Here is a 14,732-nt window from a genome sequence, read left to right as displayed (position 1 = left end):
TGAGAAGTTGTTCAAGTGACTCTAAATCCCAGTTGCTCTTAACCTCTATTCTTGTGATTTCTTTGCATAATAATACAATGTAAGGATTAGATTAATAGTATTGTTTTTTTTTTCTTTTTTTATTGCTGTTTTTTTTTCTTTTTTAATTTTGTTACTACCTCTTTTGTGTTATGGGTCATATATGGATTTTTATGTATTTGGGTTGGGTATTTGTACTGATATATGATTTTTTGTTTCTATGTTTAAAATTGATTTGGGGTTTTTTTTTTTTTTTTTTTTTTTTTTTTTTTTTTTTTTTTTAAATGTTTGAGATTGTAACGTTATTGGTTTATATGGTGTAATTTGTGTGAAGCTAGAAATAGGAGTGTTAGTAGTTAGCAAATTGAATGATAGAGTTTTAGTACTATCTAATGATGTACAGAAAATCAGTAGGCTGAATGTTTTGGGTTTCAATGATTTGGAAGACCTGAAAAGGAAAACAAACAATCAAAGGAGACTGGTGGTGACCAGCCAAGAGCCCTCCAATGCTTAAGTTAGTTTCTCTCTGAATTTCTAGAGTTTCAACTTTTTGGGAATTGTCACACTTACCTTTTCTTTTCGTGAATGAGTGTTTATATAGTTTACTCTTGAAGCGGTTACTTTTCTTGTAACTTCTCCTACGTTTGAGGAGACCAGAGGATTCAATCTCAACTTCCTCAACCACTATAACAGTTATAATTCTCCTATAACTGTCATTAGAAGTTGAGCACTAAGGGGGAGGTTACAGCGATGAATCAGGATTTTGTTCATGTCATGGAATAATAACACGTGGTCCATAAAGATAAATCTTTATGGGATTTTCCTGTGTTGAGAATCGTCTTTATTCAATCCTCATGAACGACCCATAAGCCCATGGATGACCCATAAGCCTATGGACGACTGTTTTGTTAAGCATAGCTATTTTTGTCTTCCTGGCCTAGACGACTCTTTTGTACCAAAAACAGTATAGGTCTTTTGTGGATCTTGTGGAAGTCATGCTTTAACAAGGCTCGAGCTTTCGTATAGCTCTGTTTTCTACTATCCCTTGGTGTCTATGGCAGCAGCAAAATCGTCTAAGAGAACACCAACCTTCCTGGCCGCTTCATGAGATTGGTGCCAGAGCTAAAGACTTGGTTATGGAGTATTTCAAAATACATAAACAAGCTCCCTGAGTGACTGTTCGCTGTCCCCCGGTTCATTGTTCCCCTTCTCTTGAGCATTGTTATAAAGCTAGCTTCGATGCAACGTTTTTTGAGAACTCGGACTGTGCTGGAATTGGGGTGGTGTACCGAGATCATGCAGGGAATTTTATTGCAGCACTAAGCCAAAAAATTGCTATGGTCCAATCGGTGAAGTTGGCAAAAGTGTTTGCAGCAAGAAGGGCAGTGGTATTTGCTAAGGAGTTAAGCTTGTTCCAAGTGATGATAGAGGGGGATTGTCTACTAGTAATTCAGGCTTTGAATAACTCAGGCCAATGTAACACTCTATATGACCATGTTGTTGAGGAAACTCAAAGTCTAGGGAGCACTCTCCAGCACTATCAATTTCAGCATGTAAGAGGGGAGGGGAATAGGTTAGTTCATGCCTTAGCTAGAAGAGCAGTTATATCTGCAGACACAAATGTATGGATAGAAGATTTGCCTAGTGATTTGGATGATATATTCCAATCCGATATACTTCAATAAAATTTACTTACCTATTTCTCAAAAAAAAAAAAAAACTAATAGAAACAACATGAGGCTAAAAAAAAGTACATTTTCCATCAAATTTAAGATGATATTTTGGAATGGAAAGTACAAAGAATCTATCGTTTAGACTTTACTTAATATACACAATAAATAAGTTAATAGATACATTAAGAACATTGATTTATGAAACATTTTTATCTATCGTTTAAGTCAAAAAAAAAAAAAAAAAAAATTGAGAAATTTTTTATAGGAAAAGATAAAAGTAGTTGCTTTTTTTTTTTTTTTTTTTTTTTTTTAATATTTCCTATTAAAGGGTTATAAAAATTTTCTCAAAATAATCTATTAACAAATAGACTAAGAATACTCATTAATCCGACCATACAAAAAACTAGCCTTATGTTATCTATTATATTTTTTTGGGCTGACAATATTTATTAAATTATTTTTTTGAGAAGAATATTTATTAAGTTAACTCATGCAAATTAAATGGTGTGTCGTATTTAGAAGCAAAGGTACATGCACAATATATATATATATATATATATATATATATATATATATATATATATATATATAACAAGCCTCATCACACGCTTTTTGTGTGTGTGATGAGGCTCTTTTTTTTCTTTTGAAAATTCTCCAGATATTTATTTTACTTTACTATCAAAGTCTCATGATTCCTTGATTTTGGTTCAAATAAATAGCATCTAAATATATTTATATTTGAATAAAATTAGTTTAGCCACGTACACATGTAGTTTAATTTGAATGCAGCCTCAAACATTCCATTGTCATACTTTTTTGCATAGAAATTACAATGATGAGGCACAAATCACAAAAAAAAAAAAAAAAAAAAAAAAAACAATTATTCATTGGGTGTAAAGTTCATACAAGTTGAAATACTTACACAATTCTTCACTATACACATTGCGTACATCCAAAATTAATCCCTCCAATATCTCATTCGTTGCTCTATCTAATTTATGCTTCTCATTTCACTCTTCTACAAAGTAATGATTTTCACAATATTAGAGGAGAGATCAAAGGACTTGTTAAAGAGATAGAGAAGAAGAGATTAAAGTAATGTAATATTATGAAAAAAAATTACAAAAATAATAATGCACAACATACAAAATTATAGCTTGAAAAAAATTACGAAAATAATAATGCACAACATACTACAAAATAATAGCTTCAACAATGTCAAAGGATTTCTCAAAAAAAAAAAAAATGAAAAAACAATGTTGAAGGAAACAGACCTTTTGAAATGAAAGATAATGATGAAGTGAGAAAAAAAAAATTATGGGGATCAAAGGAACTTTGGAAAGGGACTTGAGAAAGAGATTAAAAAAAAAAAAGCGTGAGAATGGTAAAAAATTATAAAAACAAAAATACACAAACTAACAAAAATAATTGTCGTGGGCTTGGGAACCTGCGCACAGGAAGAGAGCTTGTGGAAATCACATGAGCAAAAGATCCCTCTGTAGTGTTTGTGGTTGAGACACTTACAAATAATGCAAGGCTAGAGATTGTACAAAGAAGTATTAAACATGATCATCGATGGGTGGTCCCAAAGGAAGGTAGAGGTGGTGGTTTGGCCCTATTTTGGAAATCTTCAATAAATCTGACGATAGTGGGATCGTGCAAGTATTACATTGATGTAGTCATAGATAAGGGTTCAGAAATCGAATGGTGTTTGACTGGCTTTTATGGTGAGCCTGAAACAGCAAGAAGGATAGAGGCGTGGGAGAAACCCAGGTATCTCAATTCCCAATTTGACATTTCGTGCTTATGTTTTGGGGATTTTAATGAGATAATTAAACAAGATGAGAAGGTGGGAGGTGCACTTAGGTCCCATAATCAAATGCAGCTTTTCAGAGGAGTTTTAGACGAATGCGGATTTATGGATTTGGGATATGTAGGACCTAAATTCACATGGGCTAGACATTTTGATAATGGAAACTCAATTTGGGAAAGATTGGATAGATGTTTGGCCACAAATAATTGGTTTTTAAAGTTTCCTGGTATGAGGGTTCACCACTTATGTTGTGATTCATTGGATCACATCTTGATCCACATTGTTTTCTCAGGGTTGGACCCTCCTAAAAGGAAGAAATTGTTTCGGTTTGAGGAAATGTGGTTGTCCAAATCGTGTGGAATAGGTGTGGTACCGAATCTGATGAAGGTATATTGCATAAAGTGGAGACGTGTGGTAGGGATTTGAGTTGGTGGAATAAGAATGTATTTGGGAATGTGCGAAAGGAGTTGGAAAAGTTAAGAAAATTACTCCTCAAGGCCGAAGAGGAAGCTGTCCTAAGGGGTGACAATACTCGGGTTAGACAACTAAAGAAAGAAATTGATGGGTGACGTGATAAGGAGGCTACTATGTGGGCACAAAGGTCAAGACTATTATGGGCAAGGCAAGGGGATAAAAATTCAAAGTACTTTCATAGTTGTGCCATGAAAAGATATCGGAAAAATTTGATAGAGGGTATGAGAGATGAAGAGGGTTCATGGAAAACCAATCCGAAAGAGGATGCAGAAGTTCTTGTAAGCTGTTACTAGTCACTTTTCACTTCTACGGGTTAGATGGATTCTTCAAGGGTGTTGGAGTGTGTGCCACATGTGATTACTGATGAGATGAATGCCTTATTAAGCCGAAAGTTTGAAGTCAATGAAGTGGAAGTGGCTTTGCAACAAATGGCACCCCTTAAAGCTCTTAGTCCGGATGAAATACCACCATTATTTTACCAACACTTTTAGGGTACGGTTAATCATGATGTCACTTTCTCCATCTTGATTTGGCTAAATTCAGGTATATTACCACCATCCCTTAATCATACTTTTATCACACTGATCCCTAAAATTAGCTCCCCTGAACATGCCCACCAATTTCACCCTATTAGCCTATGTAATGCATTGTATAAAATTTTCTCCAAAGTTTTAGCCAACCGTTTAAAGAAAGTTTTACCCTCTATCATTATAGAACACCAATCTGCCTTCACTAAAGATAGATTAATTTCTGATAATATGATGGTGGCATTTGAAACCCTACACTGCTTGCAAAGATATAAATCTAGTTCCCATGGTTATATGGCAATAAAACTTGATATGAGTAAGACTTATGATAGGGTGAAATGACCTTTTTTGGAAGGAATTATGAGGAAGATGGGGTTCAATGAAGGATGGATAAATCTTATTATGCTATGTAAGAACGGTTACCTATTCAATATTGGTGAATGGAGAACCTTGTGGTATGATTCATCCAACAAGGGGTATAAGGCAAGGCGACCTTCTATCCCCTTTCCTATTTTTTCTTTGTACTGAAGGGTTGAATGGGTTGATTAAAAAGGTAGAAAGGAATGGGGATATCCATGGCTTCTCCCTAAGTAGAAGAGGCCCAAAACTAACACATTTGCTTTTTGTAGATGATAGTCTCATTTTTTGCAGGGTAACAATGGACGAGTGTGGCAAGGTGTTGGATATTTTGAATGGCTATGAAGATGCTTCCAGAAAAGAAAAGAAAAGAAAAAAAAAAGAAAAAAAAAAAGAGCAAGACGACACTTTTCTTTAGCAAAGCAACTAATGTTGCTATAAAGGACCACATCAAAGAAGCGTGGGGTGTTCATGAAATTATGCAATATGAGAAATACTTGGGTCTGCCATCCTTTGTTGGGAAAGGAAAAAAAGGAAGCTTCAATTACATTAAGGAGCAGGTGTGGCAAAAAATCCAAGGATGGGAAGGGAAGTTACTTTCACAAGTAGGAAGGGAGGTGTTGATAAAATCGGTCATCCAAGCCATTCCCACATATACAATGGGATGTTTCAAAATTCCATTAGGTCTATGTAATGACATCAAGGCTATGATTAAAAAGTTTTGGTAGGGACAAAGAGGTGACCAAAGGAAGATCCATTGGGTTAAATGGGATGACTTGACCAAATCCAAAGGAGCTGGTGGTATGGGCTTTAAAGATCTAGCCATGTTCAATGACTCACTACTAGCAAAGCAAGCGTGGTGCCTTTTTCATAATCAAAACTCTCTCTTTTACAAAGTTTTCAAGGCACGGTTTTTCCCAAATACAACTATTATGGAGACCAAGGATTCTAGAATGGGATTTTATGCATGGAAGAGTATACTTATAATGAGGGATGTTATTCAAAGAGGGGCTAGTTGGAGGGTTGGTGATGGGAAAAAAAAAAATCAAAATTTGGCAAGATCATTGGCTGCCAAAGAAGCACCCTCCACACTTGTCATCCTATCCATTGGCAGAATTTGAGAATTCTACGGTGGATATTCTTATTGACCCCAGTAGGAGGCAGTGGAATACAAAGATGATAGATGGGCTGTTCAACCTTAAGGAAGCAAATTTGATCAAGAAAATCCCTTTAAGTCGTGAAGCATCTGAGGATATATTATTCTGGCCTCACTCAAGTAATGGAAGGTATAGCTACAAGATCGGGTATAGGTTCTTAAAAATAGAGGAGGAGCTATTTGTTGAAACACAAGTACCTACAAGTGATGACAAACAAGTGTGGAGAGAAATTTGGTCCATGTGTGTACCACCAAAGGTGAAAACGTTGCTGTGGTGAGCTTGCCGTGAGGCTATGCCTACAAAGAACTCACTGTTCCGTCGCACAATCTTGGCGGATCCGTTATGTGTCAGATGCCATGCTTCACCTAAAAACTCCTTGCACACCTTGTGGTCATGTCCTGAGCTGGCTTCTGTGGTTCAGTTCAGTTCTTGGATTTCAAAGAACTCTCATCGTGGCTACTGGCTAATCAAGAATAAACACCAGCTTGAGCTCTTCGCAGTCACAGTTTGGTCAATTTGGAACTAGTGGAATCGGGTACGACTCAATCAACCTGCAGATGCATTTCACCAGATTGCTCACCTCTCAAAAGCTTGGTTAGATGACTTCCATGCAAGGCAAGTGATTCCAGCTACACAAGTGCAGCAAACTCATCACACCAGAAGTCATTGGAAGCCACCACCATCAGAGCTCTTCAAAATAAACTTTGATGGAGCGGTATTTCCACATGATAAAAAATCAGGCATAGGCGTCATTATTAGAGATTACAGAGGCTTAGTGATAGCATCATGCTCAAAGTTGGTGCATCAGGAACTATGCAGTAATGATATTGAGGCGATAGCTGCGGGTTGGCTCTTTCTTTTGCACTGGAGGTGGGAGTGAAGCGGGCTATTTGGAAGGTGACTCCTTGGTTGTTATTAAAGGACTAATGGAGGAAGAGAGGCTATTGGTACCACTGGGTCTGCTAGTTGAGGATGCAAAAAATTTGTCTCACGTTTTGATGAGTTGCTTTACTGTCATACAAAGAGGGAAGGTAATATTTTAGCTCATAGTTTGGTTAAATATGCCATTGGCATTCCAGATTTTCTAGTTTGGATGAAGGATATTCAATCACAGTTCCACAATGTACTTCAAGCTGATTTATTAGGCTTATCTGAATAAAAGAAGTTCCAATGTTTTTCCCCTAAAAAAAAAATAATAATAATTTCAAATTAGAATAAATTTGGGAATATCATATTGGAATAAATATAAGTATCTTAATATATAATAAATTTGTTTTAGATAGTTTCAACTATCAAAGAATATATATACTTTGGTTGATTCTAAAAAATAAAAGAGAATATATAAAGATAGATAAAGAGAATATATATATATATATATATATATATATATATATATATATCTTTATAAAGATATATAAAAATAGTTTCAATTGAGGTTACTAGAATCCACCTTAATATATAATAAAAGAGAATATATATATAAAGATATATTACACGAGACTGGTATTTCATGCTCCAAGCACATGAAACCAGCCTCTCACAAGCAGGTGGGCTCCACACGTGTGAAACCCACCTGCTTGTGAGAGGCAGGTTTTATGCTGACGCAGGAGAGATTCTTCCATTACACAAGCACTTACATATATATACTATTGTTGATTCTAAAAAAAAATATATATATATATATATATATATATATACACTATTGCAGGAGCATTGATGTCCTCATCAAAAAGGAAAAAAAAATATTACATGTGGAGCCCACCTGCCTATAAGAGGCAGGTCTCATGCTGGAGAAATTATACGGTCCTTATAGTAGACCACGTCATTTGTCCACCATTCTAATAAAAAACTCTCATTTATTTAAAATTGCTGAGTCAATATTTAGTTTTTATTTAAAACTCCTCAATTTTAAACAAGTGGAAATCTTTTACTGGAAATGTGGACCACATCACTTGTCCACCATGAGTATATTATAATTTCTCCTCATGCTGACACGAGAGATTTTTCCATTACACGGGCACTTACATATATAGGTGCGGTTTGGATCCATGTTTCCTTTAGCGTTTTGATGGATGTGGGACCCATGGCTACAGTGGCAGGAAGTAAACGAGCAAAAAATCTCAAATGAAACCCAAAGAGGTGACAAAATTTATTGTTTAGCATTGTTCACGTACTGTTCACACACTGTTCACGCACTGTTCACGCACTGTTCACACACTGTTCACGCACTGTTCATGCACTGTTTACACACTATTCACGGGTCTCACAACACTATTCACACGTTTAAAAATTATTTTGTTACAGTATTTTCAGTTTTAATAAAAATAAGTTGTATCCAAATGGACCCATATACTATTGTTAATTCTAAAATATATTTATATACTCTATTGCACGAGCATTGTTGTCCTTATTAAAAAAAAAAAAAAAAAATCTTACATTACACGAGCAATGGTGCAGCTATAGAGGTGATACTCATAAAATAAAAAGAAGCTCTGCAGTTTTCACTCTTCTCATCAGTTCTCTCGCTCATCAGTTCCAAATTTCAGATTCGATTCATATCTCTCCAATTCAACTCATTTTCAGGTTTGGGATCAAGTAGTTTCTTTTCCTCTAATTTTCTTGTTTAATCTTTCTTCGGTTCTTTAAAAAAAAAAAATTAAAAAAAATAATAATTTGCTTGCAGATGGAAACAGACTCATCATCTTTCCCAAGTTCTTATTCTACTACTGCTTGGAGGAAGAAGTATGATGTCTTCCTCAGTTTCAGAGGTGAGGACACCCGCAACAATTTTATGGGTCATCTCTACGAAGCATTGATACAGAAAGGCATTGTCACCTTTAAAGACGATGAAAAACTCGAGAGAGGAAAACCCATTTCGCCAGAGCTGTCGAAAGCGATAGAAGAATCAGAATTTGCTATAGTTATTCTCTCAGAAAACTATGCTTCTTCAACTTGGTGCTTAGATGAACTTGCAAAGATCATTCACTACAAAAACGAGATGGGAATAACAGTTTTGCCTGTCTTTCACTATGTAGACCCATCTGATGTACGGAAACAATGGGGAACTTTTGCTCAGGCATTTGCTAAACATGAAGAAAAAGAGAACAAAGAAAGGGTGGAAAAGTGGAGAGATGCTTTGAGACAAGTAGCCAACCTTCGCGGATGGCATTTAGAGGATACATGGTAATTTAAGATAACTCTATTTGGAACCTTATGCAGATTTACGTACATGCTTCATTGTACTTCTTTCAATTTTTTCCTAAGCGAATCAATTTACATATTTTTGTTTCAGTCAACAGAATTGAACATTAAATATGTATCATATTATTTGGGTGACCTATTGGTGGTTCAAACTCAATGCATATATATTGTACTTTATTCATTACAGGCCTGAGATAGAAGACATCAAAGACATAGTGGAATGGATATCACTTAATTTGAAATATGATGCGTTCCCATATATTGCCAAGAACCTAGTAGGAATATACCCTCGAGTGATGAAATTGAAGTCATGTTTAGCTCTAGGATCATATGATGTTCGCTTTATAGGAATTTGGGCAATGGGGGGAATGGGCAAGACAACTCTTGCTAGAGTTGTTTATAATATGATTTCTAAAAAATTTGAAGATTGTGTTTTTATTGAGGATGTCAGGGAAAAGATTGAAAAATATGGTGTTGTTCCACTGCAAGAGAAAATTATTAAAGTTTTGAAGGAAAAGGATACGAAAATACAAGAGAAGTATGATGGAGTTTGCAAGATCTACAATAGGTTATGTAAGAAAAAGATTCTTCTTGTTCTTGATGACGTCGATAAACTGAAACATTTAGAAATGTTAGCTGGGGAGCGTGATTGGTTTGGTTCTGGCAGTAGAATTATCATAACAACAAGAGATAAGCATGTGCTGGAGGCACATGGAGTAGATGAAATATATGAAGTTAAAGGATTATGTCATGAAGATTCTCTTCAACTATTTTCCTTAAAAGCCTTTAGAGAAAAGCATGTCCCAAATGATTATTTAAAGCTATCTAACCATTTTTTGAGTTATGCTGCTGACCTTCCTTTAGCTCTTGAGGTTTTGGGTTCCTTTTTGATTGGAAGAAGTCTTGACGAATGGAATAGTGTGCTAAAGAGACTTAAACAATATCCTGAGGAAGATATTTTCCAAGTACTTAAAATAAGTTTTGATGGGCTGCAGAAATCACAGAAGGAAATATTCTTGCATATTGCGTGCTTTTTTAATCATCATAAAAAAGATTATGTAGTAGAAAAACTAAACATTCTTGGCCTTTACCCTGGTATAGGATTGAAGGAACTCATTGATAAATCTCTCTTGAAAATTATTAATGAGGATATAGTGTGGATGCATGATTTACTTGAAGAAATGGGTAGGAGCATAGTTTCTCAAGAGTACCCTGATGATCCTGGGAAGCGTAGTAGATTGTGGTGTTATGAGGACATTGACAAAGTGTTAAGAAAAAATAAGGTAATAGGTTTATGTAGAGAATTTGAGCTCATTCCCTACCTTCATGTTCAACAAATTTGAAATTTGAATTGTTTTGCTAATAATATATTTTGCAATTCACCATTTCCTTCTTGATTATTAGGGAACAGAAGCTATTCAAGCCATGGTTATTTGGGATACTTATGACAAAGCACAAATGGCACATTGGAAACCTGAGGCCTTTTCCAATATGTACAATCTTAAATTTCTTAGAATGAATGACGTTGCCTATGTCCCCACACATCTTCCTGATGATTTAAGAATTCTTGATTGGATTTCGTATTCTTCAAAATCTTTGCCATCAAGTTTCCAGTCAGATGAGCTTGTTCAACTTTGTTTGCAAAAGAGCAAAATTGAACAACTTTGGATAGGAATAAAGGTAAGTGAGTTATTAAGTATCCTGATACAAGTTTTCTTTTAAGTCACAATAAACAAATAGTAGGAAGCTAATTATTCTATGTTCTTCAATTCTAACAGAAATTTGAGAAGTTGAAGTTCATTGACTTGACTGCCTCCTCATACCTGATTATAACTCCAGACTTCACTGAAGTGCCAAATCTTGAGAAATTAGTTCTCGAAAGGTGTATAAATTTACACAAGTTTCACCCATCCATAAGTATTCTTAAGAAACTTATTCATCTTAATTTAAAAGGTTGCGAAAGACTAAATCCTCCTTCATGCACGTTTGAAAGTGAGTGTCTTGTGGCTCTTGAACTTTCTAATTGCTCAAACCTCAAGAAATCTCCAATATTTGTGGGAAACATGGAATTCTTACAGAAACCTTTTTTGGATCGCACTGCTGTTGTGGAACTAATTAGAAACTTTCCACAGAACCTAAGGATAGTCAATGGCCTAGAGAATCTTGATTTGAGTTATACAGCTATAGAGGAGCTGCCTTCATCAATTGTACATTTGAGAGAACTTACTTCATTGACTCTAAGATATTGCATAAATCTTGTGCACCTTTCTAGCACCATTTGTAGTTTGAAGTTGCTTAATTCTCTTGATCTTTTTGGATGCTTAAAATTAGACAACTTGCCAGAAGAAATAGGAAATATGCAACTTTTGGAGCTGCTTAATTTGAGTTGGACAGCCATAAAAGAGGTTCCTTCTTCCATTGTTCGCCTTAAAAATCTCAAACAGCTGCATATTCGTGGATGGAAGTTATCTGAATTTTATGCTCGGCCAGCAAGTCCTGAGTGGAATGACCCTTTACAAACTGCATTATTTTCCCTGCCAACAAGTCCTGCTCCATGGAACATATTATTGCCTTCATTTTTATATTATTCCCTGCCAACAAGACCTGTTCCGCTGGGCTTGTTATTGCCTTCCTTATCAGGTCTGCAGTCTTTAACATATTTGCATCTTAGTGACTGCGATCTTTTGTCAATCCCCAATGATTTTGGCTGCTTGTCCTCTTTAGCACACTTAAATCTAAGTGGAAATAATTTTGTTTCCCTTCCTAAAAGTATCTCTCAACTCTCTAAACTTCAAACACTTCTTTTGGAGGGCTGCAGGAGGCTTCAATCATTGGAAAGTGTTCCACCAACTATTGATTCTGTGATTGCAAACAATTGTACCTCACTGGAGAGATTTCTAGAACTGCAATTTCATCTTCTTACATCCAATCACTCCCATTTGAATTTCCAGTGTCTAAACTGCTTCAAATTGGTTGATAATATTCAAAGCATCAGTAACATGATTCAGGTCTCTCTCTATCTCTCTCTCTCTCTCTCTCTTTCTCATTCTCTCTCTCTCTAAGTTCTAAACGTTATGCTTTGTATATTTCAGGGACAAAGTGTTAAACTACCATGCATCTTAGACATTATTATCCCTGGAGGAGAAATCCCGAAAGGGTTTAGCCCTGTAGGTTGGTGTGATAACATACAAGTGCCTAATTGTGAGTATCAATACCTGATGGGAATTACGTTGTGCATTGTTTTTGTGCTCAACCCGTGGCGTCCTTTCTCTAGAGATTTTCAACTTACATGTTTGTTTGAAGTCAATGGATTTGCCATGAGATATCCAGTACGCTCTTTTTTTAAGTTAAACTATGCTATGGCTGAATCACCTCACCTTTGGCTGCTCTATTTGCCCCCTCAGTGTGGTGAATTTTCAATTAAAATAATTTCCGATAACATAAAGGTGATGAAAAAAGGGTTTAATTTGGTATACAAGCAGCATGCTCTGTGAGGATCTGGGTGTAAATATGTAATCCAACATGATATTGATGATTCAGCCTCGGAAGGTACCCGAAATAAGTGAAGTGATGATGAGGATGATGGGGCTGGATCTAGTGGAGGAGGCTACTCTAATGAGGAACTGCATACGGTGACTTGGAGATTTATGGCTCATTCTGAAAAATATAGTAAAATGGGAATTTTTCGACTTCTTTGCCTGTAAGTCATCATCCTTCTTCTTGCTATTATAATTTACAAAACCTGCTGTTCTCTTTTAACTTGAGGAAGGGAATCCAATGAAAGTGTTGATTTTGATTGTCAGGTTTAAATTGGCATGATAACAAATTTAATTTGTCATAGGTATAAAATAATACAGTTTTTCTTTTTTGATTTCCCTCACTAGCATTTAAAAAAAAAAAAAAAAAATCATTCTATTGTACTAGTTGTACCTTAGCATTTCCTTTTGGCACTCATATAGCCACATTTAAAAAAATAAAAATAAATAAATAAATCTTGATCAGGTTGGAATAATACAAATTTGTCCTGTTGTCTTGTTAGAGTATTTTAATTTAATGGAAGGAGGGGATCAAACGCCCAAGAAGCATGTAGCCTATTGTGGCGATAAAAGGGATATTTACCAGAACCACATTGAAGAATTACCCAAGTATGGTCCCTTGTCTCACGTCCACCTGGGCTCTTGCTAAAGTGGTCAAGGACTCAAAATGGTCAGTTATTTAAATTAACTGTCAAGTGGCTCCTATTATTGATTAAATCATGTTTTTTTTCTTCCTGCAAATGTAATGCTCTGTTGAACTTCTATTCCTATGCAAATACATTTTGAAATTTCTCGAGGTCTGTTGTATTTATATAATTGTTTTTTTTGCCTTTTCTCTAACAGTCCCACATATATAATGTATTCTTTTTTTTTTCCTTGCCGGCATTTGGGTCTATGATTCATATTGAAGAAATATCCAACAGAAACCTGGATTGGTTCAGATGTTGATTTTGGACCATGATTTGCACAACTTAAATGCAATTGAAGTTAGAAACAGAAAAGTAATGAAAAAATGTTGAAGTTTTTAAAACTTTTTTTGCCCTGTTTGATAAGAAAGAAAGAGAAATGAATAATGAGTATAGAATAAGTGGATAACTATACAATGTTCCATGAAAATGAGTCTTAGTAAAGTTTATAGCAGAATTTACTATTCATATGAGAGGTAAGAATATTACCCAAAATATTGAATAAACTTTCAATGAAATTGTCTTATAATTTGTACAATGTGCTGTGTTTATTATGCATGAACACTTTTATCCAAAAAAAAAGCATTTCACTTCAATTTTCATCTTATTATGGGAAGAAATATAATGAGGTTCCGTTTCCTTTTTTATTTCTTATCACTTTTCTTCTATTATATATCAAAACATGAAAGTTGATTTAAAATTTTCCCAATTCAATTTTCTCAATCTAACACTTTTTTTTTTTTGATAGGTAAGAAAGCAATATTATTAGTAGAAAAGAATAAAAGATACATAGAGTTTACGGTAGTGAACAAAGAACAACATAGCAACAAAAAGAAATAAAGGAATCAAAATCATATTCTAAGAGACAAAAGAAAATCAATAATAGTAGAACAATCCAAAAGACCCCAACTCCGGGACCAATCAAAGAGAGTCCACTGGCACAAATCTAACAATTGGGCCATTGATTTCTTGATATCCTCAAAAGAACGCCGATTGTGTTTAGTCCAAATAGTCCATATCAAACAGCCTGGTACTAAATTCCAAATATCGGAATTATATTTCCCAAGCCAATGGTACCAACAACAAAGTAAGTCTACAACCAAACTTGGCATGATCTAATCAATCCCAAACAGCTGAATCATATGCATCCGCATAGAATGAGCTAACGGACAAAAAATAAGAAGATGATCCACAGATTTCTCATTACAACAGCACATACAACAACGATTTGCCAAGGGACGACCACGGAGCATAAAATTATCCAAAATGAGAATCTGGCCATGGGCTGCT

The 14,732-nt window shown here is 35.1% G+C and overlaps 1 protein-coding gene across 7 annotated transcripts in view; it reads left to right on the top strand.

Annotated features, from left to right (window-relative positions):
- LOC126707551 (TMV resistance protein N-like) overlaps positions 1 to 14,732 on the top strand; it is a 79,362-nt gene that overhangs the window by 57,098 nt on the left and 7,532 nt on the right. For 5 of the 7 annotated variants that reach the window (XM_050407266.1, XM_050407265.1, XM_050407264.1 and 2 more), the window contains exons 6-8: positions 11,174 to 12,228; positions 12,313 to 12,920; positions 13,260 to 13,426. In XM_050407266.1, the coding sequence (XP_050263223.1) occupies positions 11,174 to 12,228; positions 12,313 to 12,714 (1,457 nt within the window). In that variant the 3' untranslated portion in view covers positions 12,715 to 12,920; positions 13,260 to 13,426. Of the gene's footprint in view, positions 1 to 8,471; positions 8,603 to 8,702; positions 9,203 to 9,407; positions 10,504 to 10,624; positions 10,901 to 10,998; positions 12,229 to 12,312; positions 12,921 to 13,259; positions 13,427 to 14,732 lie in introns of those variants that run through there. The other 2 variants (XM_050407268.1, XM_050407267.1) reach the window with 2 other exon arrangements.

The sequence above is a fragment of the Quercus robur genome, chromosome 11, assembly GCF_932294415.1.
Source record: "Quercus robur chromosome 11, dhQueRobu3.1, whole genome shotgun sequence".
Classification (NCBI taxonomy): Eukaryota; Viridiplantae; Streptophyta; class Magnoliopsida; order Fagales; family Fagaceae; genus Quercus; species Quercus robur.
Note: the sequence above shows the minus strand (reverse complement) of the source record. Positions and strands in the feature narration are given on the sequence as shown.